This window comes from Phalacrocorax carbo, chromosome 3 (genome assembly GCF_963921805.1).
Source record: "Phalacrocorax carbo chromosome 3, bPhaCar2.1, whole genome shotgun sequence".
Classification (NCBI taxonomy): Eukaryota; Metazoa; Chordata; class Aves; order Suliformes; family Phalacrocoracidae; genus Phalacrocorax; species Phalacrocorax carbo.
In genome coordinates this window covers 102,303,438-102,331,177 of record NC_087515.1, presented here as the reverse complement: position 1 = coordinate 102,331,177, position 27,740 = coordinate 102,303,438, and the positions used below count along the sequence as shown (strand labels likewise).

The following is a 27,740-nucleotide window of genomic DNA, read 5'->3' as shown; positions in this document are numbered from 1 at the left end:
TAGGAGTCCAAGTTTCTTATTCTGTGTTTGATTTATTGTACGGCCTTTAGCAACTTCTGTTCTGCACTTCACTTTCCTTGCATCAGTGATGAAACTGATAATACTTTCTTAGCTCCCTGGGGTATCATGAGGCTTCATTTGCTCATACTGATTGAAAGCTTTGAACACAACATGCAAAATGCTATGAATTGATTTCTGATGCAGTTTGCTGCCAATGAGATTGACCTCATATTTGTTAACTTATTGGATTTGTTTTACCAGAAATGAAGTTTTATGTTCAGGTGCTTTCTCCAAACAGGTCAGCACAGGAATGAGAATAGGTCTTGTCAAAGAGCATACATAACTGCTTGTATCTGGCACCTTCTGGCACTGACGTCCTTTGCTGAAAACAATGCACTTGTCTGAATCAGGTAGAATGTAGGACTGTAGAAACCATAGCATGAGAACAAAGTAGCTGACTGCTGACATTTAAAACATTTTATTTAACTTTTTCCTAATAATAAAAGAAATAAAAAGTACAGAAATCATTGCCACTTAATATTAACTTTTGCCTGAGTACAAGACAGGACCATACTTCCAGTATGAATTGCATTCAGGACAAAGAAGAAGCCATAAATAAAAGCCCAAAGTGTTAAAATTGAAAGTGAAATGGCTTTTGCAGGTTTTTTTTTTCCTCAGCATTGCATTTCCAACTACAAGCAACATTCCAGAGGGGCAGCAATGTATTATCTTCCCTGTTAGGTGCTGCCTCTGCATTGCCACAATGTAAGTTATAACTGTAGTAATGCCATGTACCAAGTGACAATGCTAACGCTCTGGATAGTTATGTTGTAATTATCATGCAGGGCTACAGAAATAATAACTTCAGTAGGTAACTTCAATCACCCAAATGGGGAGTAAATATGATAAATATGTTTCTTGTAAGGTTTTGATTTATAAGCCTTGCCTTTCAGATATCTGAGGCCACAGTTAAGAGAACCTGAAATTCTATATCCAGGGAGAAAACAATAGAAGAAATGGATAAGGTGGGAGATTCTCTCCAAAAACAGTCCAAGAACAATGAAAAGCTTTGTGGAGGGGTTTTGAATTGCATGTGATAGGTATATATCGAAGATTAAATTCATACAAGCTTTAGAATTTGGAGTCATGTCTGCAACCCATTAAAAGATATGAAGGACATCTATTGTGGCACAACAGAGGTTTTATATTAAATTTGGAAGCCTACATCCTAAAAAGGTAGTTGATAAAATCACCTCTTCTTAGAGAAACGAAGGCCACCTGGCCTCTCCCTCTCTCTTTGTCCTAAATTACCTCTAAATGTCTAAACATAGCCCTCCAGAAGAAGTGCTCCAATCTCAGCTCCTTTTAAAGCTCTAGTGAGGTCTTGAAGGAGTATGCCACTCTGACAACAAAGGTGCAATCCCATCTGAAGAGTGTCCAGATAACAGCAACAAGGATAGTTGTAGAAGTTCTAGAAATGACCAGCAGTAAAAGATAAAGACTTCTGGAGGTGCACAGTCCAAAAACAAAACTGAGGAAAGGTGTAATAATGATCTTTACATAGGTGAAACATTACTGCAGGGAAAAACTCTTCTTCCTTCTGCCTGTTGTCAGGGAAAAAAAGTGATATAAATAGCAGCAAAAGAATGGTAGGTTAGGCATTAGAAGTTTGTTGTTTTTTTTAAAATAGGGAAGATAGTTAAACACTGCAACACATTTGAGAGAGGCATGTTCTCTTCAAATGTAACAAACTTCAAAATACAAACTTGGCAGCAATGGCTTAGTGGTAGTCTTGCTGTGGTTGTGCTGGTCTAGAGACTTAAGCAAGACAACAGTTGTGGAATGAAGTAATATATTTTATTAGATCAACTGATGCAGCTGGAAGATGGACGCAAGCTTACAGGCACACCATCCTTCTTAGGATCTAGAGAAGCATCTGATCTCAAAAGCTTATGTGCCTTAAAGTCTGTGTATTTTTTTCCAGCTGTTTTAGCTGGTTTAGTAAGAGAATGGCTTAACTCTTGCTGATTCCATTTTAGATTTGGACAACCTCTTGAGGACCCTTCTAATTCTATTATTTAGCATTCTGTGGTCTGTTTAATATATCTAAATTAAGCACAGTGCTATATCCTGACAGATTAAGGAGACTTTGAATCTTCATCTGGATTTGCATGATGGATGAATTATTGTTTACAGGAGAAGAACCTTTGATGTGCAATGAATTGTTTTCTTACAAGAAGTGTTGTGGTGTTTATGGAATATTTCGTGCATCAGTTTTTAAAAAGTTTTTGGTGACTGAATCTAAAACATTCAACAGCTGTTGATTGATGTAATTTCTCAGGGTTTTAGACTAGTTTCTCAGACTCAGTTTTGACATTTTTAATGTACTAGCTTATGACTTCAGTGCAACTACATTAAAGGACTGATTTGCCTCATTTCTAAAAGCCTTTCAAATTGAAGAGAGAAAAGAAAAGGTATAAAATGAGCTTTAAAGGCACGTCTTGTAAAGTGCCTGCTAGATGATGCTTTTGATCACAGCAATCGTCATCAAAACTATACCACATTTTAAATGGGTAGCACTTAATACTGCAAAAACTAGCTTTATTTACTCACCTCAAATCACAGTTACCCAGACAACTGTTACGGATTGTCTGCAGATACAACAGATATATTATGCCCAGAAAGACTTTTTATAAAATGATTGTTTACAGTTTACAAGATTGTGGGAGGTAGAAATCTGAATTAAGCGTCATGCTATCGTAAGAAAAATATAAACTCTTACAAATGTAGATATGAATTGCTGTAGACTAAAGCCCGTGGATTAAAACAGTCACAAAGATAGTTGTGTGAATAGTTAGTGAAGATAAACTAGCAGGAAAATAAGCTGCTTTATATATCAGATTATTTCCCATGCTGTGGTCTATGGAAAGCTATTCTTTGTGTACTAAGATTCTCTCTACATGTACCCTCTTGTTGCCACTCTAAAAGAAAACATGTGGTTCATGCATTGAGCTACATATTCAGATATTCTGTGTTAAACAGCGGACACAAACATTTCCTTAATTCAGCAAAGCCAAGTGTTTTCCTGTTGAAGCATTCCCTAAGCCATTTCCACCTCACTAACATGTCTTTCCAAATTCAGTTTGCATTGCAGTGTGGAAGAACCATCACATGCGGACAGTTACCAACTATTTCATAGTGAATCTTTCTCTGGCTGACATTCTGGTCACAATTACTTGTCTTCCAGCAACTTTAGTAGTGGACATCACAGAAACGTGGTTCTTTGGGCAGTCCCTCTGCAAAGTGATTCCCTACTTACAGGTATTATTTTACTGTGTTTGTGTACACATTACCCATGTTATGAAAAAGACAAAGAACAATTGCATCTTCCTAATACTGATAATCTGATGGAAGTCTATCCCTGCTACTGAGGTAGGTATCTCAGGGCACTTGCTGGGGATTAATGGACTGTTCTGCTTGTGAATGTGTTTATGGCTAATAAATGTTGGTCTGTCTGATTGTTGCTCTTGGGCAATACACTTTCTGGAACATTTGTCTGATGCTCTTCACTTTTTGTGATCTTTTTTAATAGTTCAGAAAGGATATAAAGCAATAAAAATGTCTATAAATAGAATTACAGTCATTTATACTCAGTGTCTGTGGACCTAAACAGCTACACAAGTGTCCAGGACAGAGAATCCGAACTTCTGAAGGGAGTCTGGGCTTTTCTATGTGTTTAGTGACTTACTTTGCATTCTTTAGAAATAGTCAAAGTTTCCAGGTTCACTGGGAGCTGATCAGATTTCCTGCCTTAAGCAATAATTGCCAGCACTAATTTGCCAGTGGACTTATTAGCTATGAGATCATTTGCATCAAAATGATTGACAAATACCTTTTCTAAGAATAGCTGGATAGATGAACTGACTGGCCATACTAGAATGACAAGTGCTTGGCCTTTCAGACACTATAAATCAAAAGAATTAAGCGGAACTCTGAATGTATGCAGGTGATCAGAACTGTGCCTCCCGCACAATTTATATTTTCAGCAGAGACCTGTATGGCTGAAGAGCCACATTGTCAAGGGCAACAATTCTCCAATAGTTATGTCCTCTACTCAATACAATCAAAATCATGCATTTTTTTTCTCAAGGCCTCCATTCCAGCGGAAGAAGATCTGAAGAGAACATTAAATGATCACCTAGTGTACAGAGTGAAAGAGTAAAACCAAAGCGATAGGTTATTGCCTACAGTGAATAAAAGGCAAAATAACTTAGTCTGCCTTAAGCTGATTGTTGCTGGGTTTCTTTTTCATGAGACCCTGAATTTCCATTGTTCCTGTGAACACTGGAAAGGCAAAATGATGGTACTAGTATCCAAATATAACATAGAAAACAGACAAAGAAAATTGTTACACAAAGAAAAAAAGATTAGTTGTCTAAAGTCTAGTTGTCTAATGTTTTAAAAGTAGTTTTTCAAATAAAGTTTTACAAATTCTGTTGCAAAAATTTGCTCTTTCAGAACGTGACCTTGCTACACCTACTCAGTTTGGGTAGCATCCTAATCTGTGAATTGTCCTGTTGATTCTAGTGGGACTAGAGCAGATGAAGATAGCTGTTGTAATTCTGTAAGAAGTGATTTTAAAAGGAGTCTTTTTCTGGGAATAATGTCTATTTAATAATTGCAGATAAAGAGCTAAGTATGTTTAAAAATAATTTTTAAAACTGGGAAAAATAGCAATAAATAATTTTTAAAGTTCTGAAAAAATTAAATTTACACTTACATAATATTTCCTTTTCTTTAGACAGTTTCAGTCTCTGTGTCTGTACTGACACTCAGCTGCATTGCTTTGGATCGATGGTATGCAATTTGTCACCCTTTGATGTTTAAAAGCACAGCCAAGCGAGCAAGGAACAGCATTATAATTATCTGGATTGTGTCCTGCATCATAATGATTCCTCAGGCTATTGTTATGGAGTGCAGCAGTGTGTTCCCAGGATTAGCCAATAAAACCACCTTGTTCACAGTGTGTGACGAGCACTGGGGAGGTGAGTGTGTCATTGACCATAAAGACTGAATTCGTACTGCTGTTAAGTAATAAAAATATCAGGACTTATTAATACGCAGTCAAGTTGTATAAACATATCACAAAATGTTCTTAATTATATAAGCTTTCCTAGAACTACCGTTTTTCAAATACTGCGAAATCCTATTTTCTTTTGTATTGCTAAGGCTTGAAGTACATTTGAAACCAAGTTTAAATGAATGAGGCTGGCTTGTGTCTTGACCGTGTTAATGTTTCCCAGAGGGCAGAAATGTTCCCACCCTTAAATGCTTATGCTTATATAATTCTGTGATCGATGGACATTGCAGGTTTACAAAGACTTCAGTATTTAGCCTTAAGAAATAGCTACACGAGAACAGAATTTCTCTTTACCTGATATATTGCTCTGCTAATTGCTGATATTTGACTAGTCTTTATAGGTATCTCCTGGGACTTCAATGCAAATTGCATGTCATTACAGAATTTACAGAGGTGTCATCGATACGTGGTAGCGAGTTAGTCTACAATTTGAAATTTGTCATGGACAAGATCATTTAAATAACTCTGTAAATGTAATCAGTTACAAATTATTCTGTCCAAGAAGTGTAATTCTGCCTTTCCAGATTAACTTTGAATCTGACTTGTTCTGTATTTTAATTCAGCTTTAAGAAGCCTTAAGTGTTGCCAGGGAGTAACTACTTCTATTTTGTCTCCGTTCACAGCAAGTGATGTTAGCCACCCACCTGAACGGTTAAGACTCAACTCTGGTGGGCCTTGGCATAACTCCAGTGCTAATAGTGTGTATGAGTTACATGCTGTGACTCTGACACTGGATATAATGACCATCAGTAATACCATTATTCACACAAAGGAAAATACAGCCAAGTTTGCCAAAACATATAACTAAAAGGTGCCTGTTTAATAGCCTAGAGTCAGACTAAAACACAGATTCTCTCCCAGAGCTGTCTCTGCAGAAGAAGATTCCAGTCCTGTGAACAATTAAGATAAAATACAACTGGATCACCTGTACTTAATTATGATGATAAATTAGCTTAAGCAGCTTGAACTGCTGAGGACTTTTCTATGTGCTGTTTTGGAAGTTCCTCCCCTGCTAACAGCCTCTGCAGGGCCACTGGGGGATTAATAAGACGACAGTGGCTATCACATTCCTTGTGCTTTATCTCCTTCACCCCAGTTAGTCCTCTAGGACAGGGAAAAGGGGCAGAGATGGCCATTGCCTAGCTGGCATTCATTGCAGGCAAAGATGTGCTGAAAGTCTGTAGGTTAGGAAAGTCTCTGATAAGTTGTGAGTATTATACTTGCTGTTTCTTTGGAGAGGACACATCTGCTCTTTACTGCTAGTATTCTTTCTTCATCTGTGAGCAATTTTGTATCCCAGTCTGCTGCTGGATGCTGCAGTATTTATGTGAATATTTTCTTTCACAGCATTTGCTCCAAGTACACTTTGTGTCCACTCATTTTGGCTGCAGAACTAATTATCCATGCCTTCATCACTTCAAGGTTAGATCTGCAGCAAAGAAACTTTTAATCAACCTGGGAAGTTAAAATGATGTAGTTAATTAATTAGGAAGCCAGGAGAAGATTTCATCAGGGAATGCACTCTCAAAATTTCCAGATCTGCATTGGCCACTTTTTGATTGCCAACAGGAAAGTGTTGCTTTTGAACTACAGAGTCCATAGGAGCCTTGGAACTATTTTAAAGAGTGCGCCTCGTTCAGTGCTGCACTGAAGTACTTGCAGCCCGCAGATATGCCTGAGTTGAAGCACCCATTATATAAAAGAAAAAAAAACCTCTGCAAGACTTTATGCCTATGGAGTGTTTTTGTCCCAAATGAAATCTATCGATCTTCAGGTTATGCTGTGAGCCTTCACTTGGATGTTTGGAGAGGTAGAAAGGGGCAAAGTACCAAATACAAAGGCAAGTACTGGTGCATAGAATTAAGTTCTTTTTGGGTGTGGCTTCAGAAATGAAGTGCAAACACTCCAAAATGATTCTGGTTTGGGTGTTTTCTTTTCTTTCCATTTATATTGAGCATGAAATGAACATAATTTTACATTAAAAATATGTTAGAAGTTTTCTGAAATTAGGTTTTCATTCCACTGAAAGATTACAATCTTATTTTTATCCTGTTGCCTTTTTAAGGAATTATTCTTCTAATGACAATGCAATGTCATTCCTAGTTATCCTGTTGGTGCATTTCAGCTATCCATAAAAAATAATCCTCTCCACTTTCTGTTAATAACATGCCATAACAACTTGAGAGAAAAACCTTTCTATGTGTTAAGTTACAAGTAGGTTGCTCAAATCATGGAATTACTGAGTAAATGTAGAGTTAATTGTATATTGTCAATGAGGATAAAATAAAATGCATATATTTTTTATATATATATACACACACCCACCTTAACATCCCTTTCAGACTATGGAGAATAGAGTGTCATTAGCTACAAATAATTTCCATTCAACTGAAAACGTCTAAGGACACTGAGTTGGGCCAAAGCATAGAAGATGCAGTTTTTCTACTGAAAACCAGGGTTTGAAATCACAAAGGCCCCCGAACAGCAGAACAAATGAACATGGATAACTGAGCAGCAGTTTGAAAAGACTGGTGAGCCTTGAGGCCAGAAGAAGGAATAAAGAGCTAATATTTTCAAAGAAAATAGTTGCATTTTTGTTGGATTTTGTTTTACCTGTTTTGACTATGGGAATATCGAGGGTCAAAGAAAGCTAACTAGGAGGACGTTGAAGGAGTAAGAAATCCACGTTGCTATAAATAAGCTATATTTGCAAAGAGAAAGTGGAGATGCAGATACTGCAAACATTCAAGAGATCCTCAGCAAATCCTACAGGGGAGTCAATTTAGAGGAAAGAGATTATATTTGGGTGTTCACTGCTTTGTTTAGAACTGCATAGAATTTATGCTGTCTAAAATAAGGGTACGTCTGATAAAATCTTTGCAGAGCCTCACGTACACAGTATGTCCCAACGATGTTAAACTGTGAATTGACAAGGTTGAGACTGCAAAAAGGGGGTGCTTAATAACGCTTTCCAAAGGGTTTTGGAAGTCTGTTCTAATTCTGGGAACTCAGGGCCACTGAAACATGAGGTGTTATGGAGGACTAACGGGAAGCCATGTCCAGGAAAATGTCAGAGATGCCAAAGCAGGAGACAGCACTGTACCCTACCCAGTCTTAGGTCCAGCTGCTGAAATCCATACAAGTGTGGTGAGTGTCTGGAAGGAAGGGCTGATCAGCACTGTGACACTTGGGCTCCTTAGTGATGAACAAACAGTGGCCACCCTGACTAACAAGATTTCAAGCATGCTGTTGGAGAGCTGCCAGTGACTGCAAATGGAGCAGTAGTTCAGCCTAAAACAGGGCTCAATTTCTTTTTAATTGCTTCTGGCATTCCTGAATATAAAATTCATTGCCAATTCTAGGCTCAGGGTTTTTCATTCCGAGTACTGTCTAATAACAATATTTTATTTGGGAATGCAGAAGGATCCAACATGTGACCTATGCAGGCTCACTTAAGGAGCCAGTGTTGGCCACACTTCTGTAAAAGTCTGTAATTGCTATGTGCTGAATTTGATGATAAAGTGCCAAAATAAAAGAAACGTATATTAAAATGAGTTCACCATGTGTCCAAGTCAGCTAAATACATTCTCATAGAGCTGTTCGTGAAGAGTGTTAGCCAAAGTGCATTAGCCAACCCTTTTGCAAATGATAGAAAGAATATGGAGATAATCCTTTCCCAAAACTACATGGTTGAATGGAAACAAAGGGAAGACTTTAGGTTCCATTTCCTCTTAGACTACTCATAAAATAGTACAAAACCATATTGTCTTAATTCTGGGAAACAAATAGCTGGAAACTGCATTATTACACAAAGGTTTATACATCCTGTTTATCGAAGTGTTCAGAATTTAAGGAAAAACTTGGGGACATTTTAACGCAGAAAGAAGTCAGAATATTGCTAATTTTCAAGTTATGCTTGGTGTTACTGTGAATTGATAACTCGAGCATAAAATATCAGGTTTGAAGATGTAATTTTAGTATTAGCTAGCTGTAGGTACTCTGACATAGGAACATAGTTTGGAAAGGACTGTGTTGTGGAGTCGAATTTTCTCTACTATGGGCACCCATTTCCTAACAACCCTATTTATTAAGCTTTATTCTAAAAGTATACTCTTTTAGCTGCATTGCTTCTTCATATTGGTAACTCCAAAACGCCACAGGTATCTTCCTGAGACTAGGAGACCTGGGAACTCTCTACTGGTGCCCAACAAACTTGATAGTCGTGTTGTTTTTCTCTATTCTTAGCTGTCAAGAGTACAAATTTCATTATGCACCTCTGGCTTAAGGGAATATTTCATTTGTTAGACAAATCAAAACCTATTGAGTCTGGGTTGTTCAGTTTGTATACATATGTATATGTATACATGTATGTTTATACGTATTTACACAAAAACAGTAAAATTCTGGCAAAAATACAGAAGCTGTAGTTTCAGTCTTCTACCTCATTTCATTGAACAACAGTCCAGGACTGGAACACAGTGCCAAGAAGGAAGTTTTAGAAAAGTTTAAAATTATTTTAATAACCCCTGCAGCAGACAGAAGAAGGCTTGGTTTAGTACACTGATTCTTTATCAGGTGGCGTAATTATACTGTATGACCAGTGCTGAATAGGAATGCCAATCTCACCCCAGTCCAATCCCCGCGACCACATGTGTGCTTTTTGTCCCCTTCACTCTTTTCAGTAGAATAGTGGCCAGTGATGTGAGAACATTAATTTCTTCGTAAAGAGATGGTTATTCCAGCTAAGAATGATCTCCCCCTGTCTTGAAGCCCATTAAGTGACCATGGAAGGCAAAGACACTTTTCTCCTCTTCTGCTTAGCAGTAAGAGGTTCAGCAATCCCAGTCAGGCAGCTGACCAGGACCAGACTGATTGATGTTCTCATTCAAGGAGCCTGGAACTCACTCACTTGATAAATGAACAGTATCCCAAACCAGCCCTTCCTCCCTCTTGCTGCTGTGATTGTCAAAGCGCTTTAAAGCTTTCCTTTGGCTTGAGAAGATAAACAGAGTCATGCTTCTTAGGGAAAAGTTCTACAAAGGACTTTGCCCTGGGTGGAGGAGGGACAGGTTTCCTTTGATGTTTAGCAGCTGGCACTTTCCAGGTGGCTAAACTTCAAAGGCAAGTGTGAGGATCTTCCTCCAACCTGGTCCGTCAGCTCTTTGTAGATAGCTAGGCTCTAATTTAATGTTTTACTTTACTTGGAATGCTAAATTGGAAGCCATAAACTCCAGATGGCCTTTTATATATGTACCGTCCTTCTACCTGAAAGGGGCCTGGCAGCCTGCAGAGCACTGATGAGGCAGGTGGCACCTCCTTCTGAGCAGAAAGAATGTACTTTCAGGTCTGACCTTCTGTGATCCCAGTAAGTCACGTGCCTCCAGTTTCTCCTTAATCTCCCCACCTGTGAAGCATGCACGTTGGTATTTCCCTGGCTGTCAGGACTGCTGTGAGGCTACATTTTCTGGAATGCAAAAACAAGTTTGAGATCATCAGTCAATATACAAACCCAGTTTATCACCAGTTATAAAAACCCTGCCCCAAATGGTCTGCCTCCCCCAGGGATGCTAACAAGAGCTAGTAGCTGCAGCTGCTAGTTAAGAGTTGGTAAGTTGTTTTGCTACAGGGTCTTAGAGCAAGTAAGGAGCCAAATGCTGCTCATCTGATTTTTTTTTAAACCTGATCCATCAAAGCTGTCAAATGTCAGTGGCAACGTCTTTATTACCTTTACTAGCAGTGAACATGGGCTCAATTTTGCTATGGCAAGTTTCTGTTTCCCTGATACTGAGGTTTTTCTGACTGGTAAACCAGCTGGTGCTTTCAGGCCCAACACTGAGTGTGATATTACTCAAGTCTGGGTTTGGGGGTAAGCCCAGAATTAACATGATGGTGTACTCCTCCCTGCTGTGAGATTTATGGGCCAAGTCTTTGTATCTCCTTGTCTAATCAAACACTCAGGGATTCTTCTGGCTTGCAAAAGGACCTGTTGATAGGGTCCACAATCTCAGTCACTTTGAGAGGCAGAAAATAAGTTTGACTCACCAATGTTTTGATCTCATGCAACTCCCTTTTTCTTTCTTTTTTTTTTTTTTTTAATTAACACTACAATCAATACAGACTTTCAGTTGCAGATCTTCTCATCCTGAAACATTTGGAAATTCTGGAAATTCACGTAAACATTCCTTCTTTACTGTAGAAAAAATGCAATGCTTAGGATTACCATGCAATCTAACTGCTCATGAAGGGCACAGTTTCTCTTCTGCTACTTATTGTCACTCTCCATAATGTTAGTTCCTTTTCTGGGCCCATCCATGAACATTAGGTTGTAATTAATATCAACATTTGGTAATGCCAAACTACATTTGATGTTACAAAAGCGAAAGCAAGTTTTTCAGGCACACACTGCACATTTTGCTATAATCTAACAATGAAGCTTATGATGCAACGTTCTTAAAACACAAGATGTTTATCTCTAAGCAAATAACATTGCTAAATTGTCTTTTGAAAAGAGATACACAGGAAACTAGAACACAATGGTAGCAAACTCATTATCATTAAAGCTGAGTCAAAAATAATCTTGGAAATTTCCTAAGTTTAGAGTAATTGACTGAATTAATTCTATTTTTTAAAATGTAACCATAATAATAAGTCACAGAGTTTTTATCATGTTTATTCTGCCACCAAAAAGTGATTTAAGAAATGTCTGTCCCTCCTCCCATCAGCATCCTCTGTGCTGTAGTCTACATTCTCGGTCTATAGATGAGACACTGTGCAATTTATTCAGGGATACATAGTAGCCTTTGGAGAATTAAAACTAAAGACAGTTACACAACCTGTTAGATACGTCAAAGATGAGGTAGGTTGGATAATTAGTTATTGTTAGATAATGACATTTTCTTTCACCGATTTAATAAAAAGCAAAACTTCTGAAGACTTCATACCTAAAGTGATAATATGATATGAAAGCAATAATGTGATATGAGAGATGCTTGAGATAAAAGCACGTTTATAATAGAAACAGTATGTATGTAGAAGTGATTAAAAAATCAGTCCTGACCGTAATATTATTGGATACATCTTCCATTATAACCGATTATGTTTGAAAAACACATGTATATCTATATAAATAATTTTGCTTAAAGTGATTTTGAAATATATGTATAATTAAATGCACTTTTCCTATTTGAATTATCTTTCCAGCTGAGGTTTACCCCAAAATGTATCACACATGCTTTTTTCTGGTGACATACATGGCACCACTGTGTCTTATGGTGTTGGCCTATTTGCAAATATTTCGAAAGCTGTGGTGTCGCCAGGTAAGTCACCTAACACTAGCCCTATTTGCTTGCTGTTGTTACTATGTGTAGATTCCTATGTACAACCTTCTTCTCTATATACTCCCTGTTGTCACTTAGGACTTGGATTTTTACACCCATCACTGTAACTAGGTTCAGTGACACTGCTGGCTTACAGTTTCCTTGGATAAGCACTAAGACGCATTAAAAAATGAAGACAGTCAGGCTGAATGTATCCCCCTTCTTGCTCATGTCTATGAAGGGCTTAGAGGGAAAGAAGGGGAGAAAAAGGCAACAGAAAGACTGAGTATAGGCAGAAGAAAGATCTCTCCCATTGTATCCGAAATGCTTACCAAAAATACCTTAGGTGACCTTGTTTATTCCGCTAAAATCTCCTGTAGCAGTCAAAAGTTAGGATTGACTTTCTCATTTTGTTAGCAGTCTGTACGATTTTTTATTTTTATTTTTCATTCTGCAGTCACAGGCTCATAGCAGGTCCAATCTGCACAAAAGTTAGTCTAGAAAGTCCAGCTTTTAGAACTGTGAGACTGGAATTGCCTGATGTGAAGCTGGCTGTTTGATGTGAATTACTGACAAATGATTTCTGATGTGAACATCTGTTTTTTCAGGCTTCAAATTAAAAATACAGGAGAGAAAACAGAAATACTAAACAAAAAACCCCAAGCAAGCAAACACACACAAAGAATATTTGAACTGAAGTGGCAAAAATTATGTGAATTTTCTCAGGAACATTTTTGCCCCTCCAACAATTCAAAGTGGTGTCAGCTTGAGGGTCATTTTCTGGGTGTGAACTGTAATGTGCCGTACATCAGTCTACGGTTCTTTCTGATGTCTTCTGCTTTGTCCAGGACTTATCTATGGCTGTAGTCCTCCGCCACCCTCTGCCCTGTCATTCTGTAAAGCACAATAAACACATCCCGTTGAAGGCATGTCCTCTCAAATGGCTCTAAGAATGGTTGACATCAAGATATGGGCATGAATCATTTCTCTGTCACCGTTATGTCTGACACCATTCAAATTCGAGGTTGTCCTGGCCAGGGCATAATATCTGCCACGTCAGGAGTGTTTTTCATTCAGTTCAAATTGATCCATCAGAGAATTCACAAGTAGACTTTAGACTTCTAAAAATATGTTTGTTAAAAGTAAAAATCAAATCTTATACTGACAAAACATATCTCTTGCAAATAACTAAAATATAGGACAAACCAAATCTGCTTTAAGGCAATTAGTTATCATCCATACAGCATAATAACAATTATTCTCACTTCTAATCAGATTAGGTTAAACCAGAGTTGCTGTTTATCTTTAAATTATTATTTTTACTTCTAATTTCTTACATTTATAAGATTAAATAACAGGACAGTTTGAAGGTAAAATTTAATCTTTACAATTGGAGGGGACTCTTCACCAGAAAAAAGGCTTTGCTTGGTTAGTTTTGAAATTAAGTCAGTCTAACACAGCTCTAAGATGCTTTGCATTTCTGAATAGTTATCTGTCCGGTAGCACCCAATTACCTTGTCACCATATTCCTTCTTAACCTTCACTTCCGTACTCTCTTTAAAATCTATCTATTCTCTTAAACTGTCCATTGATTAAATGAATGCAAAGCAATTGTTTTTAACCTGCACATAGCTTGAAAATGCTAGTTCAGATTCCGAGCAGAAGTTGAATTTCTGGAAACCAATCTGTTTTGTTGGGGCTTTTTTTCCCCCAATCGTATTAGCTGCCCTATTTCTTCTTCACAGTATTACTTCTCCCTATACATCTGGCATGCTGACAAGGTCAGGATGATCCTTTTTTTCAGCAGCAGAAAGACAAATACCCCTACAGGCTTAGTGCTATCAATGATGTGAAATTACAGATGTCTCTTTTGCTAGCGTAGATGATAGCGTGTATACGTATAAGAGGCTGCAGTAAGTGAAATTAAAGCCAGTGCACATCTATTGTCAACTGTGTCTTGGCTGCAGACATCAGGCATTTTTCTAAGGGCAGCAGGTGTGCCATAATCAGCCATGTAGAGCAAATGAATGCAGTGCTCTAAATGTATTATTTGATAATAGTTTCAATTAAGAAATCATGCTGCTTACCAGAACTTCAGTTAAATATAGTGACCCTGTTGCAAGGTACCATGAGCCTTCCAGACATACGTGACAGAGAAAACACAGCAAACAGTAGATCCTTTCTATGCCTTACACTTTTTCTAAGGTTCTTTTTTAAAATGGAGTGTGTTGTGCATGCAGATTTTCAGATGACTAAAGGTAAGATAGATTTACAAGCTACCCTTATTGTGCTTTGTGCAACAGCTCTTAAAATTACTGATTGTGTCTTTCAAGATCCTTGAATATAACCTTTACAATCCTTGAATTAATGATTCATCTTTGTAAAGACAAGAACAATCATGCTACAAATACCAGGGATTTTGAATAATTTGTTTTAATTATTAGGAAGGAAGCAGTGACTTAGAAGGCTACGTTCTCTTGTGGATTTTAAGTAGACTAAAAGTAATTTCTGAACAAATAAATAGGGCTGAATGGACTTATGATCAAAGTGTTGATACATAATTTGTATTATCAAATTCCATAATGTATACTTTGATTTACTGCTGTCCAAATGCATTGACACTAAAACTTCCTCATATTAATAATTAGGAATGCATTTTCATTTTGGCAGCTGAAATATACCCTTCCAAACTTTGTGATTCGTTATTACATTTGGAGAATTTTCCTTTGGTTATAAACCTCTTGATAATAATTTGAGGGGATGGAGAAAAGGTGCATAAGAAAATAACTGCAGCTTTTAGTACCTGTTGGGACGTAGCTAGTGGGCTTTTAGTGAATCATTGGAATTACACCAGTTGTCCACATTTATAACTATGACTGACTTGTTACTGAAGAGCAAATATATGCGTTACGCTGGCATGGGTATACTTGTACATATGTAATCACAGAATCATTTAGGTTGGAAAAGACCCTTAAGATCATTGAATCCAACCATAAACCTAACACTGCCAAGTCCACCACTAAACCATGTCCCTAAGCACCACATATACACATCTTTTAAATACCCCCATGGATGGTGGCATACCCACTTCCCTGGGGAGCCTGTTCCAAACCTCAACAACCCTTCTGGTGAAGACATTTTAATTAATATCTAATCTAAACCTCCCCAGGCATAACTTGAGTCCACTTCCTCTCACCCTATTACTTGTAATACATGCAAGTGTGTTTACGTAAGTGCATCTTTGTAAATGTTTCTGTATACACACACACACTTTCCTGAAGTGTTATGCTCCTTAGATGGTACTGGTTCAGCTATGCATCTGTGGGTATATAGCTCTTCTCTTTTTTTCCTGATAAAATTCTTGCTGCATTATTGCCTATTGGTGTAACAGTAGCAAAGCCCAGATGTATGCCTAGTAAAGACAGAGGAAAATAGGGCTTTTTAAAAAGGTTCTCAGCACAAACTCCTGAAGATTTAGCAATTTAAGATATAGTACTGTAAGACTGTACAGTCCTACCTTTGGTCACCTCTTGATGTTGAAGACTGCTTAAATACCAGCAAAGACCCTTTACCTGCACACACAGGTACAAACCACGTACACAGTCATGTCTAACACTTCTGCAGAAATAGCCATTCACAGTTTTGAGCCAAGATAATGTTTCTCTTCATCTAAATTGCATCTAGCTACCATGGAAGCTGGTCACTGATTTCTTCAAGTGAATTTTTGGCATAATCAGGAGGGAGAGATTTGGCTGAATTTCTCTGCTTCCATCTCCAGTTCTTGCTACAATATGGTAACTCAGTATGACTGAAAAGGAAAGAAAAGCTTCTGCTTCGATGTTAGAAGAACAGAATATCAAAGCACCCCTGATAAGCCAGAATCAGTATCTTAGGCAGCGTATTATCTCAGTAGTGCATGGCAAAGACACATTGCAGTCCTACACCCCACAGCTAAGTAGGGTAAATCCCTAGCAGTAGGACAGACATGTCCAGGTTTGAAAATGATACTGCTGATTTCAGCTGAATGATTGGGAACCCGCAGTACAAGTAAGTGCAAGGAGGTTTTTTTGCTTTATGTCTGTAGAGACATTAGTAAAAAATAAATGTTACAATGTATCCCCCATTCTGCTTCATTGATTTTGTGTTCATTACAACACAACTTTGCCAAAACATTCCAAAAGCTGTAAATCAGATTTGATAATGTACATAAATGCTAAATTAAGGGCTTGTCTGTGCAAGGAAACAATTCACAAAAAAAACCCACCCCAAACCCAGCATAACAGCTCTTTCAGAACAATTTTGAATGTGCATGCTTTTATTTTAGGACAAGTGTTCCCATTTTAGCTTACTTTTTTTCTGAAATAAATATCCAAAATTTCATTCTCTTCTGGTCAGTGTATGTGGATAAGCCCTAGTTTTTAAAATGTTACAATAGACAACTTGAGTTGTGCAGATACTTTTAAACATGCATTATTTTACACTCATGAGACTAGTCACCCTGCAGAAAATTGCACTATGCGTGAATAAAGCTATATTTCTACCCAAAGGTTTTCACAATGTATAACACTGAAAACATTATAAATGTCATTGCAATAGAGTTCTCTGAGAAAGTCCTTGCCATCTGTAGTCTTTCACATTTTGCTGCAGGCAGGAAATAATTTTGAAGAACTGAAGCAAAATTGCTTTATTTGGCTTGGCTTATGTGAAGGCACACAAAACAAAACCCAAGAAATTTTTTAATAGCATCGTGCCAGATCTACCCACATATTGCAAGGTGTCTTTTGTTAACCTAACTCTTCCTATGTCTTGGCACTCTTCCATGATTCCCCTCTGTTCATCACTTTATATACATTCAGCGTTAAAGCGCTTTGCAGGGAGATCCAAACTTCAGCTGTGGTTTCTTCAGCTGCTTCATTGTCATCTAGATTGCATATTTGGAAGTTTTTTGGTGCTTCAAACCATAGGCTTTACATCCTTGTTTTCCAACACTGAAAAGCTGCTTAGTATCTCAACTTAGAAGCATATTAATGGGATAAACTACTCTGCATACAAGAAAACATTTAATGTAGAACTTTATAGCGACATAATTGCAGTAGTAAGGTTGGTAAGTGTGATAGTCTGAAGAGACAAGCAAGGCAAGTGATTTGGGAAGTAAAGGCAATTTTAATGTATCAGTTGATATATTCGGATAAACCACAAATTTTTATGCAGACGTTCAAGTGTGTCTGAAATCCATTTTTTTCCTTCTGGCTACAATTAATCAAATTAATTTAACAAAAAAGAATACTTCGCTTACACTGTGTATGTCAACACGTCTATTTTTCTTGTTACAGCTACCTGCAGTGCTAGAAAGTGCCCCTTATTTTGTCTTTCTTAGATCCCAGGAACTTCTTCTGTTGTTCAGAAAAAATGGAAGTCTCTGCAGTCCTCAGCACAGCCCCGAGGGCTTGGACAATCAACAAAGTCAAAGATTAGCGCTGTGGCAGCTGAAATAAAACAGATTCGTGCAAGAAGGAAAACAGCACGTATGCTAATGGTCGTCCTCCTGGTTTTTGCACTTTGCTATCTACCAATTAGCATCCTCAATGTCTTGAAAAGGTAAAGTTTATCCCAAAATATAAACGCTTGATAAAGCTTCCTGTCCAAAACCAATCCTCTGTTACTAAATTCCTCTTATTCTGGCAGATACTTTTGAAGGAGAAGCTTGCTTATTTAATGATAAAGAAATTGAAAATAATCATACACTTGCAAGAAAAAACATATCTAACCTATCTGTAGTGTTTAAACTAAAGGCCAGACTGTGGAACACTTATTAGAAAGCTCTTCCTCATGAAAATCATCTAGCCTATCTCCTCATTAAAATCTGTCATTCACATGGGATTACAGCTTGTTTGCTGTAAATGCACCCATGGAAGTGCATTTACCTAAAGCAGAAGGTTTGCAGGAAAGTGTCCTGTTGTGGCTTGGGCCTAGAGATTGTGAAACGCTGGGTTCAAACCCAAGCCCCGTCACATATAATTTTGAGACCTCAGGCTAATCCTTTAGTTAGCCTATGAAGCTTTGCTTTACTTATCTACACTTTTCTCTCCTGTTCATTTGAGACACAATTGTTTACACTCTGTTTTTTGTAGAGTGCCTGACAGGCTAAGGCTTTTATATAATTATATCTCTTGAGACCTCTGGAATACCGATGAATAATGACATATAGCAGAAGATTTGAATATCCTAAAAAATAACCAGCCTTTTATTGGTGTGTGATGAACATTTCAGTTTTTAATGAATAGTTTTGAATTGGTTAAGAAGGCTTAAACACATCCCACTCAATTCTGGCATTTTCCTGAGGACTAATTCAATTACTTTTCATCCTCAGTTCCCTTGGTAGGCAATGTGGAGAGAAAGAAGTGTTTCAAGAAGGCAGTTCAGGCCTATCTGAACCACAGAGGAACTACAGAGGCTGCATCAACTGCAATAGCAGAGTAGGCCCATATTTAGATTTTCACTTAAATGGCAGAAGTTAGGTGTAAGGAATCTGGGCAAAGCAGGTTTCTCTGGATGAGAGAAGCTGCTACTGTGGCCTCAGTTTTGGGGCCATTCCAGCACTTTTCCAATTCTAGTGCCCCTGTTTATTTGAAAGTGGTCCTAAAGTCAGGAACCTCAATGACGTGAATAGGTCAAAAGCATCTTTTCCCTTCATTTCTTGACTTATCTGACACCAGCTGACCGGTTACTTAGCAGAAAAGTCACACACCTGCACCATTGCAAAGTAAGGTATTGATGGCCTCTGTTGTGCTAAACCACCAAGACAGGAGGCTGAGGGATGGGGAGAGGACTCTGTTTGCTCAAGAAAGCGAGCACTGTTATATCAGCTTTTCTGTGACACTGCAAATAGGTCATCAGAGATAAAATTAGTCTAGAAATTGCCAAATCCTTTTCTAATTTTGCCATCTTTCAGGTTTGCTTTTCTTTTTCTATAGGGTTTTTGGGATGTTTAATCATGCTGATGACAGAGAAACTGTATATGCTTGGTTCACGTTCTCACACTGGCTTGTATACGCAAACAGTGCAGCCAATCCTATTATTTATAACTTCCTCAGTGGTAAGTTACAGTTACATAGAATTCAAGTTTAATGTATAGTTTGAATGTAATGAGCCATAGCAAATAAGATTAATGACTGTGTAACATCAGCCCAGCACCTCCGGTGGGAGCTAGATCCTCTTCTTGGAACAAATTGCATGAAGTATCCCATTACCTTCAGCCTATCTACCTATAACTAAACTAAACAGTGCCAGGGCCTGAGTCCAAGTGCTTGAATTTGACTGTCCATGCCATTAATTTGTTAGAGAAGTCCTTGGCATGACTTCGGTCTGAAACGACTACCATCCCCTAAACACTCCCTCGATACTGTCTGGGAGGTAGCACAGGCCAGGGGCTGTCCTCAGTTGCCATTTTATAAGCAGGTGTTGGGTTCTGGAGGGTGTGAGTCTTTAATAGTAATTGCATGACCAGTCTGTGCCAACTAGGTTCAAGGCCAAAGAAACAGCCAGGATGCCATTTATTTACTAGTATAGATTTGACTTAGTTCGTATTTGTCTTATTTGGCTGTAGACAGCAGAATCAGGACCTAAACTGGTGGTATTACAGCTAAATATGGGGAGAAAAAAGTCTGTTGATCCTCACTACGTATTTCCCCACTGTAGCTTTTTTTTGTGGTGTGTAGCATGAGGATGATTTGAAAAAGTTATTCTGAGCCCCAAAAGCAGACTGTCGACCACTTTGAATCTTCTTTTAAAATGTATTCAAGATGAAATAGAAATTAGCCATGCCCTCTCATTTCACATGTCAAGTAATAATTCAGTCATTTAAGCCTAAGGTTGCTCAATTTTTTGTTTTTGTTAGATATGTTATTAATCACCAGACTACCCATGACAGGATTTCATAAATCATTCTAATTTGTCCATTCTGTCTAGCCAAGAATAGTTTAGGTTTCATACCATACCTCACATATATTCTTACAGACGTTTTATTTTTTCTGTCTTTCTCCAAGATATTGAAATTGTGATTTCCTACTTCAGCATTAGAAGAGCATCTGGGTGTTTTGAGTTAATTTTGCTCTACATAGCTGCTTTTTTCTAACATATGAATTTTGTTGAAACAGTTTATAGTACAATTTTTCATTAGTCTTTTTTGTGGTTGACAGGGAAATTTAGAGAAGAATTTAAAGCAGCATTTTCTTGTTGCATCTTTGGCATTTGCAGTCATCATGATGAACGGCTCACCAGAGGTCGTGCCAGTACAGAGAGTCGGAAATCCTTGACCACCCAGATCAGCAATTTTGATAATGTTTCAAAACTTTCAGAGCACGTTGTGTTGACCAACATAAACACCCTTCCAGCAAATGGTACTGCACATATTACCCAGTGGTAGTATACTTGTCCCTATGTCTTTTGATGCTGTGGAAGTAAAATTTAATTGTGCATAAAACAATATTTGAATCCGAACACAGTGCAATGAGAGAAGGGTGTTTCCAATTAAGAACTGCAAATGTTATGCATTTTGCATTTGTTTGCATTTGTTATGCAAATAACAAGTGAGAGCTCTTAAATGCTTGGTTTCAAGTGCCTGCTTTACGGTATGTGTTACATGCTTAGTGCTTTTTCCTTGAAACACTGAGGGAGTTGTAATCCAAAAAGTGATTGTATTCCTGGAACACCTTCTACTGTAAAAGCAATGGCTAAGCAAAATGTAAGAAAAGTAACTTACAGGAAATATTTTATAGAATGTGGTACAACTTTGGTTATATACTGATGAAGCAAAATTCCACCTCATTTATTTCAAAAGTTGAATTGCAACTGGGGGGAAGGTAAGGTAATCATATTTTATATAAATATTTTCTTTGGATCCCTACTTTCTTTAGACTCCTAAGTGAATAAAGAACAGGTACCTGAAAGTATGAAAATAATTTTCCCTGGAGTTGTACTGTGTTTATAAACAGCTATATTCTACTCAGAGCTAATTCTCTGAAGCTGTGGTCTACTTTATAACAAATATTATAACCCAAATTGGGTGTACAGATTGAACCATCTGAATGTCCTTGACTATTTCAATTGATCTGCTTACCATGCATTCTGGTGTGAGGTGGGCTGATCAAATAAGAAATTCACATTAATTTATTTTCTCATGTTTTCTGATCTTCTTCCTCTTGAGTGGGTTATTGTGTGTATTCAGGAACAGCTGGGAAGCCACTCTTGATTTTTCTCCAATGCAGGTTGATGAACAAATGACCACAGTCTGAAATGAAAGGCAGAAGTTGTTTAAGCTTTCCCAATTCTGGGTAAACTCTAAAATGATTGTGCAATTCCCTAGGTTTGTGAATAGATGGAAAATGGCATATAACTTATTATTTGGTATTTCTCATAACATTATATGTTATATCCCAGCAGGACGTTGCAAGGGACTGCAAATACAGGATTCATCACCCCTCTTCTAGGGGTGTGAACATTAGTTGTCTAAAGTTACCTCAGAAACTAGAAGCTAGGGTTATATAAGCCATATATTGGTAACAAACTGGTATCTCCAAGGACAGCTAATCTGTTACTAAAATACATATCTAAAAAGAAGTAAATAAATTACCTCTGAAGAAGTCTGTTCTTTTCATTTACTTCTCCAGTAGTGTTGCCATTCCTATAGGTAAGGCACAAGCAAGGTTACAGCCATGAAACCCAGATGACAGTGTGGCTGTGGATGATGTTTTACTCTATACTGATTGTTTGTCATCACTCACTTCTCCCTGCCTGTCCTGTGCTCATGGCAGGGGGGGTTGGACTAGACGATCCTTACAGGTCTCTTCCAACCCAAACCATTCTATGATTCGACGATTGACTTGTACACAGGAAGCTGTAGTGCTCTGCTGGTCACCGTAGCATCTGGATAAGAAACCACAGGGCAATTTACCAAATAATGTGTATTAAATAAGTAGTGGAACACATTAAAAATGTTTAAAAGTAAGAAAATCAAGGTTTATGCGTCAGAAATCCCCTCAGACTTCAGTCAAGAAGTCTTTGCTTAAAATTTGCAAGAGCAATTTGGAACATTTTCTGGCAGACTGTTTTGTTAATAGATCATCACCTCCCTCCATAGTGTTCAGAGAGTGACCATCACAATGTGAGCCAGTCAGCTACCTCATACAAACAGCAAAATCATCTTAAAATCCTTATTTTATCTTACAGGTATCCCAGCTACACTCAGCCCATTGAAATCAGTAGAACTGCATCTCCACATACCAGGGATGAGCATGACTTCAAATTTAGATGCAGCTGTGAGGGGTTCTGCAGAAGACACTGGCAACACAGAGAGTGTAGAGTGGGACAAGTTTGTCCCTAGCATAACTAAACTTACCTCGATGGAGTTACAGCAAGGATGACTTTGGCTCAGTACATGTAAGACCACCAGAGAATGGCACATGCTTTTAGCTGGGTTACAGACTACAACTGGACAAAGGGATTCCTTCAAAACGACTGCCTCTCCTATTTCCTCTCAGTCTTACAGAAACCTACTTACCTCAGTATGAGCTAAAGAACATGTCTTTACAAGACTTTTTAAAGATTGGATTGTATCATACTTTGTAAATACTGTAGATATTTATTTTTATATATTTTAGATGCTGTGGAATGATCTCAGATGTATCATATAAAGATCTTTAAGTATTTGAAAGAAGTCTCAAACATCATTTATTTATATCCTGTTTCTATAAATGAGTGACCTATTTACAAGGAATGCTTACTTATGCACTAGTGATATTCTGGAATTACTTTGTACTTCTTTTTCTGATAATTCACTTGTAGTAAAATCTATGTTCATTGTGGAACTTTCACTTCAGAATGATTCGGGGAGATTCCAGGCTACTTTTCTAAGCACAGGCATGCCTCTAAGATGTGAACCCAAAGTGCTGCAAGTCACACATGTTTTCATAAGATTCTTTCATAAGATTAAATAGCCAATTATTTTTTTTCTTCAGACTCGAGTGCCTAAAGAGTAACTTCTTAAATAAAACTTATGTGATACTCAAAGGTGCTATAAGCTCAAAATTAATTCCTACTCAGGCCAATAGGAATAACAAGTCTCAGCACCCCTGAAGGACAGGACATTTTAACTTTGGTAGCTCATTTCAGTCTGTAATGTCTGCAAGTGTTGCTCCAGAAGACCTCTGAGGATCTTTAAAATAGAAAACATTGGTTATCTTGCTTGCTTTCACGATTTCCCTCTCAGCTGCCATTTAACACTACAGAAACAACAGATTTCTATGCCAAGAAAATGTTGACTTTTCAACAAATAAAAAAAGATGTTTCTCTCTGGAAATTATAGAGGAGGTATCTCTTTGGACCAGTAGGTCAAGAACTCATTTATCCGTTTCCCATTTATGGCATAAGATCCCTGGCCTGGGGCTTCCTACCATGCATTGTAATTTTTCTTCTGAAAGAACGAAGGTGGCGTGTCACCGGAGACTTAGTCTACTAGAGAACGTGGCCTATTGGTTAGAAAGAGGCTAATCTATATGAACCTCAGCTACAATCTCCCTGTGGCACTATTCTTGCATTTCAGTTAAGATTTTTCAAAAGGAAGGGTAAGACAGGAGGGAGGATTTCTTTTTCAGTAAAAAGGGCTTGACGTAGAAAGCGGACATTCTCACACGTTCATGTTTCTGAAAAGCCAACTGTTCATAGGCAAGGTGTTATTTGATTAACTTATGTAAATATTTTTCCTAGGTTTTACTTTGACTGAATGTCATGCGATGTACTGTCTGTCATGACAGCTATAGTTTTATGAAGTGCTTAATCACTTTATGCGTTAGCCTTCCCCAACAGCTGTTTTACTTGACATTGTTGCAATTACTCCTAGTTTACACTGGTGTAAAGTGAGAGAAGAAATTTTGCATTTGCTTGTAGATGGAAATTTCCTTTTTCTATTAAAAATGTAAAAGGAGAAGATTCTTTTTCTATTAAAAAAGAATAAGGAGAAATGCCTAAATGGAAAGAATGTTTAAACATCAAATAAAATCATAGGAATTCCTATATTCCTATGTGTAAGCTTAATTTCTGAGTATAGGTATTATGTCATTGTTATTTCAAGAAATTATTTTTCTTAGTCTCCCCTAAGAAAAGAAAACCCAAATAACTGTGGAAAGTACAGCAGGATTTGATTTCATAGCTGTTGTGATTTCTTTGCCATTAGAGGAGTATTTTTGCTTTTCAGCCACAGAAAATGTAGTATTCTTAAACTGTGTAGAAACAAGATATAATTTTTTTTATATAACTTGAAATGATTGGACAAACAGCTGCTCCATTACAGAAATGGGAGAACGGAATTTGAAAAGTCTTAACTTTTTCTTTTGTTTTGATATAAGTAAATAAAAAGTCAGAAAGTTAAAAACCAGTATAATCTAGCAGCAAAATAATTATCCATATCCAATAATCCATAATCATTTAATAGCGCCATAAAATATTGCCTCAACCCACTGCTGAAAAATGTCAATCATGACAAAATTTTGCAAAACTTTACTTTCATTTCAGAAAATGTATTTTTAGCTTTTCATTGAAGAGAGAGCAAGATCTCTGTGTAAGTAGCATCTTTCTATAGGGGGGTTGAATACCACTTGCCAACACAAATTGTCTTCTTTTTGCTGCTACCTTAATGCCAGGGGGATAAATTGTGTTAGTTAATCTGAGGTAAGAACACCACTAAAGGTCATTGGCAGCTTTTGGCTCCTGCAGGTCTCCTGTGCCATGTCAGAAATTGAAGTTCTGGCCTTAATTTTCTCTTTTGTAAGAGCAAAATTTCTTGTTTGTTCTCTTTGTTCTCTCTTCTTATTTTCATTTAGATCCCCACAATTAAAGTATTCCAGCACTCCTAGGAATTTCTTTTAGCCATAACTTTAACAGTACTTTTTGTGTGGAGAATATAACTAAAAGATGAGACATTTGTTGACGCATGATTCTGGGTTTTTCTCTGGCCAGATCTTTGTTGAGTAAGTAGCATATCTTTGAAACACAAGTGATACATTCAGAGTTAATGTCTAAGATTTTATATTCTAAGGATAGGTAGAAAGTGTTAACTAATTCTTGCCAGAGAATATGGTCATCAAGCTAAAGATCGGTTAAATATGGTTATCAAGCTAAGGATTTGGTTATTTTGATGAAAAGAGTTTTCATTAAAAAAGTTCTGGTTTTTGAAATAAATCTTTTTGATGAAAATATTCATATGTATTTATTTCTTTAGTTTTACAAAATTTGAGAAATACCGAGATATTTCCTTCTTTAGCTCAGATATGTTTTCAGGCACCGTTTCGTCAGAAAACTTCATATACATTTAAAAATCTGTTGTCTACCTGTGTAAAGTAGTGAAGGGTTTTTTGCCAGTTCTAGGACCTTTTACTCCAGAATGATCCAAATATTTGGATACATTCAAAATATTATCAAGCTGGGTTTATGTTTGTATTAAAATAATCACTGTAAGTTCTCAGTAAAGATAAGCTCAATAGTAAGCAGTAGATATTAATGGAGATAGAAATGGCTGTGAGAAGACAGGGTAAGATTTTAAAAGCAATATGGAATTTAATGCCTTTTGCATGTGACAGAAATTAAAGCATCTAAAAGAAGCTTCTGGGCTTCTTATCCATCAGAAAAGGCCAGGTGAGGAACGAGCATTTCTTATCGAGTCTGTAAATATTGAAAATCATCTGAAAGCTGAGTTTAATTGTGCTTTGCTCCCTCTAGCTGCCTAGGTATCCTAATATTTCCACTAGCAACTCAGGAGCATAGAAATGAGGTTCTCATGCCATTGTTTCTGCTTGGTCACAGCGTCATTAGTCGCAGAGTTTAGATCACAACAAATTTGTTCCTGCACACATGAACTGTTGTGCCACTATCAGTCTCGTACTTTGCCTCTCAACATATTTCACAGACCTGGAGATCTGATATCCTGACCTCCTATTCCTTTCCTCTTGTCACTGTAGTGTTAAGCCTGTGCCCTGCAGTCACAGTGACTGCAAGATACTTTCTCCCCGACTCAAACGCCAAAAAGACTTTTTTTCCCTTTTCTTCTGGACTGCATGGAGGGCCCCAGCTCATTCTCTGCTGTTAGCAACACTGATGCCTGTGATTAACCTGGAGAGTGCATTATGGGAAGGAGAATACACTAAACGTTAGCTTAACTCAGCCCTCACTGTAAGATGCATCACAGCCTACTGCTGCATGCTACAGTGGATTAAGGCCAAGGCAAAGGTAGCCTTCCAACCCAAAACTTGTCTCACAGCTAAAGTTATATTAATCTCAGGCTATTTCTTTTTCCTGACAATAAGGGTTTTTTTTCTGGCTGTTGGATATATTGGATGAAACAATATTTTATTTTATTGAATACACTTTAAAAAAACCCAAACCCTAAGTATTTAGCAATGTTGGCATTAAGAGTTTAAATAAAGAATGTAAAAAACTAAGTTAAAATCTGAGTAAAACAAATAAGAAAGTATATGCAAGGTTGAATTTTATGGTGTCTTTTTGTTTTAAGCATTCACGGACCGAATCCAATTAAAAATGTTCTGTATGGGGTACCCAACTTGCGAAAACAAGACTCATGAGTAGCATGGACAAATCAATAGGGATCTGTTGTTTACTCCTGCTTCCAGAGCAAGAGCAAAGGGCATCCAGTGAAGCCAGCAGGTGTGTGCTTGTATGATTTATAGTTTATTTATTTTTTATTAAGTACCCAAGTCAGCTGCTGGCTTTGTGTGGCAAACTGGTTTTTGATGTATTTTAGTGAAACTCCTGAAATTAGACCCACAGTCCAGTACGTGTCTAGGCTACAGACTAGTTACGTATTCGTCTGCTCTGCTCTCCAACACACCCCATAGCTCCTGTCTCTCCTTAACAGACCACGAGCCTATTCCACACCTGCGATGAAAAGAAAGAAATTCCCTTCTCAAATGCATCGAAAAGTGCTTACAGAAGATGATCAGACACAGCAACAGGCGTTTTCCAGAGAGGTTATAGGCAGCACCCAAAGCCTTGCTGAGTGGGAACTGAAGGCAGGGGGGGTGCCAGGTGCCGCGGAGCACGCCCCGGACCCACGCCTCCCCCAGGCGCAGTCCAGCGCGACGGGCGTGGCAAAAGGCGGGAAGCGAGCGGCGGGAGCGGGCGGGGCGGGGGCGCGGGGGGAGCTCCAGCGGCGGCCCCTGACCCGCAGCGGCGGGCGGCGAGGGACGGTGTTTCCAGCGGAGGGTGACGGACCGGCC

At 37.9% G+C, this 27,740-nt stretch overlaps 1 protein-coding gene and 1 long non-coding RNA gene across 4 annotated transcripts in view; one reads left to right on the top strand and one right to left on the bottom strand.

Annotated features, from left to right (window-relative positions):
- The window catches only part of HCRTR2 (hypocretin receptor 2), a 37,055-nt gene extending 11,357 nt beyond the window's left edge, over positions 1-25,698 (top strand). The window contains exons 2-8 of the mRNA XM_064447891.1: positions 3,143-3,321; positions 4,802-5,045; positions 12,341-12,456; positions 17,834-18,054; positions 19,431-19,552; positions 20,655-20,855; positions 22,684-25,698. Of these exons, the coding sequence (XP_064303961.1) occupies positions 3,143-3,321; positions 4,802-5,045; positions 12,341-12,456; positions 17,834-18,054; positions 19,431-19,552; positions 20,655-20,855; positions 22,684-22,877 (1,277 nt within the window). The 3' untranslated portion in view covers positions 22,878-25,698. The remainder of the gene's footprint in view (positions 1-3,142; positions 3,322-4,801; positions 5,046-12,340; positions 12,457-17,833; positions 18,055-19,430; positions 19,553-20,654; positions 20,856-22,683) is intronic.
- On the bottom strand, positions 452-27,525 carry LOC135312658 (uncharacterized). Of its 3 annotated transcripts, none has more exons than XR_010372317.1 (7): positions 27,452-27,525; positions 22,088-22,380; positions 21,575-21,745; positions 10,406-10,604; positions 6,361-6,569; positions 4,271-4,366; positions 452-1,600 (listed from the first exon to the last, which is right to left on the bottom strand). It is a non-coding gene; the product is annotated as an uncharacterized LOC135312658 (long non-coding RNA). The 3 variants fall into 3 exon arrangements; XR_010372318.1 differs by having other exon boundaries at positions 4,271-4,344; XR_010372316.1 differs by having other exon boundaries at positions 4,271-6,569.
- Positions 27,526-27,740: the final 215 nt, after the last annotated feature.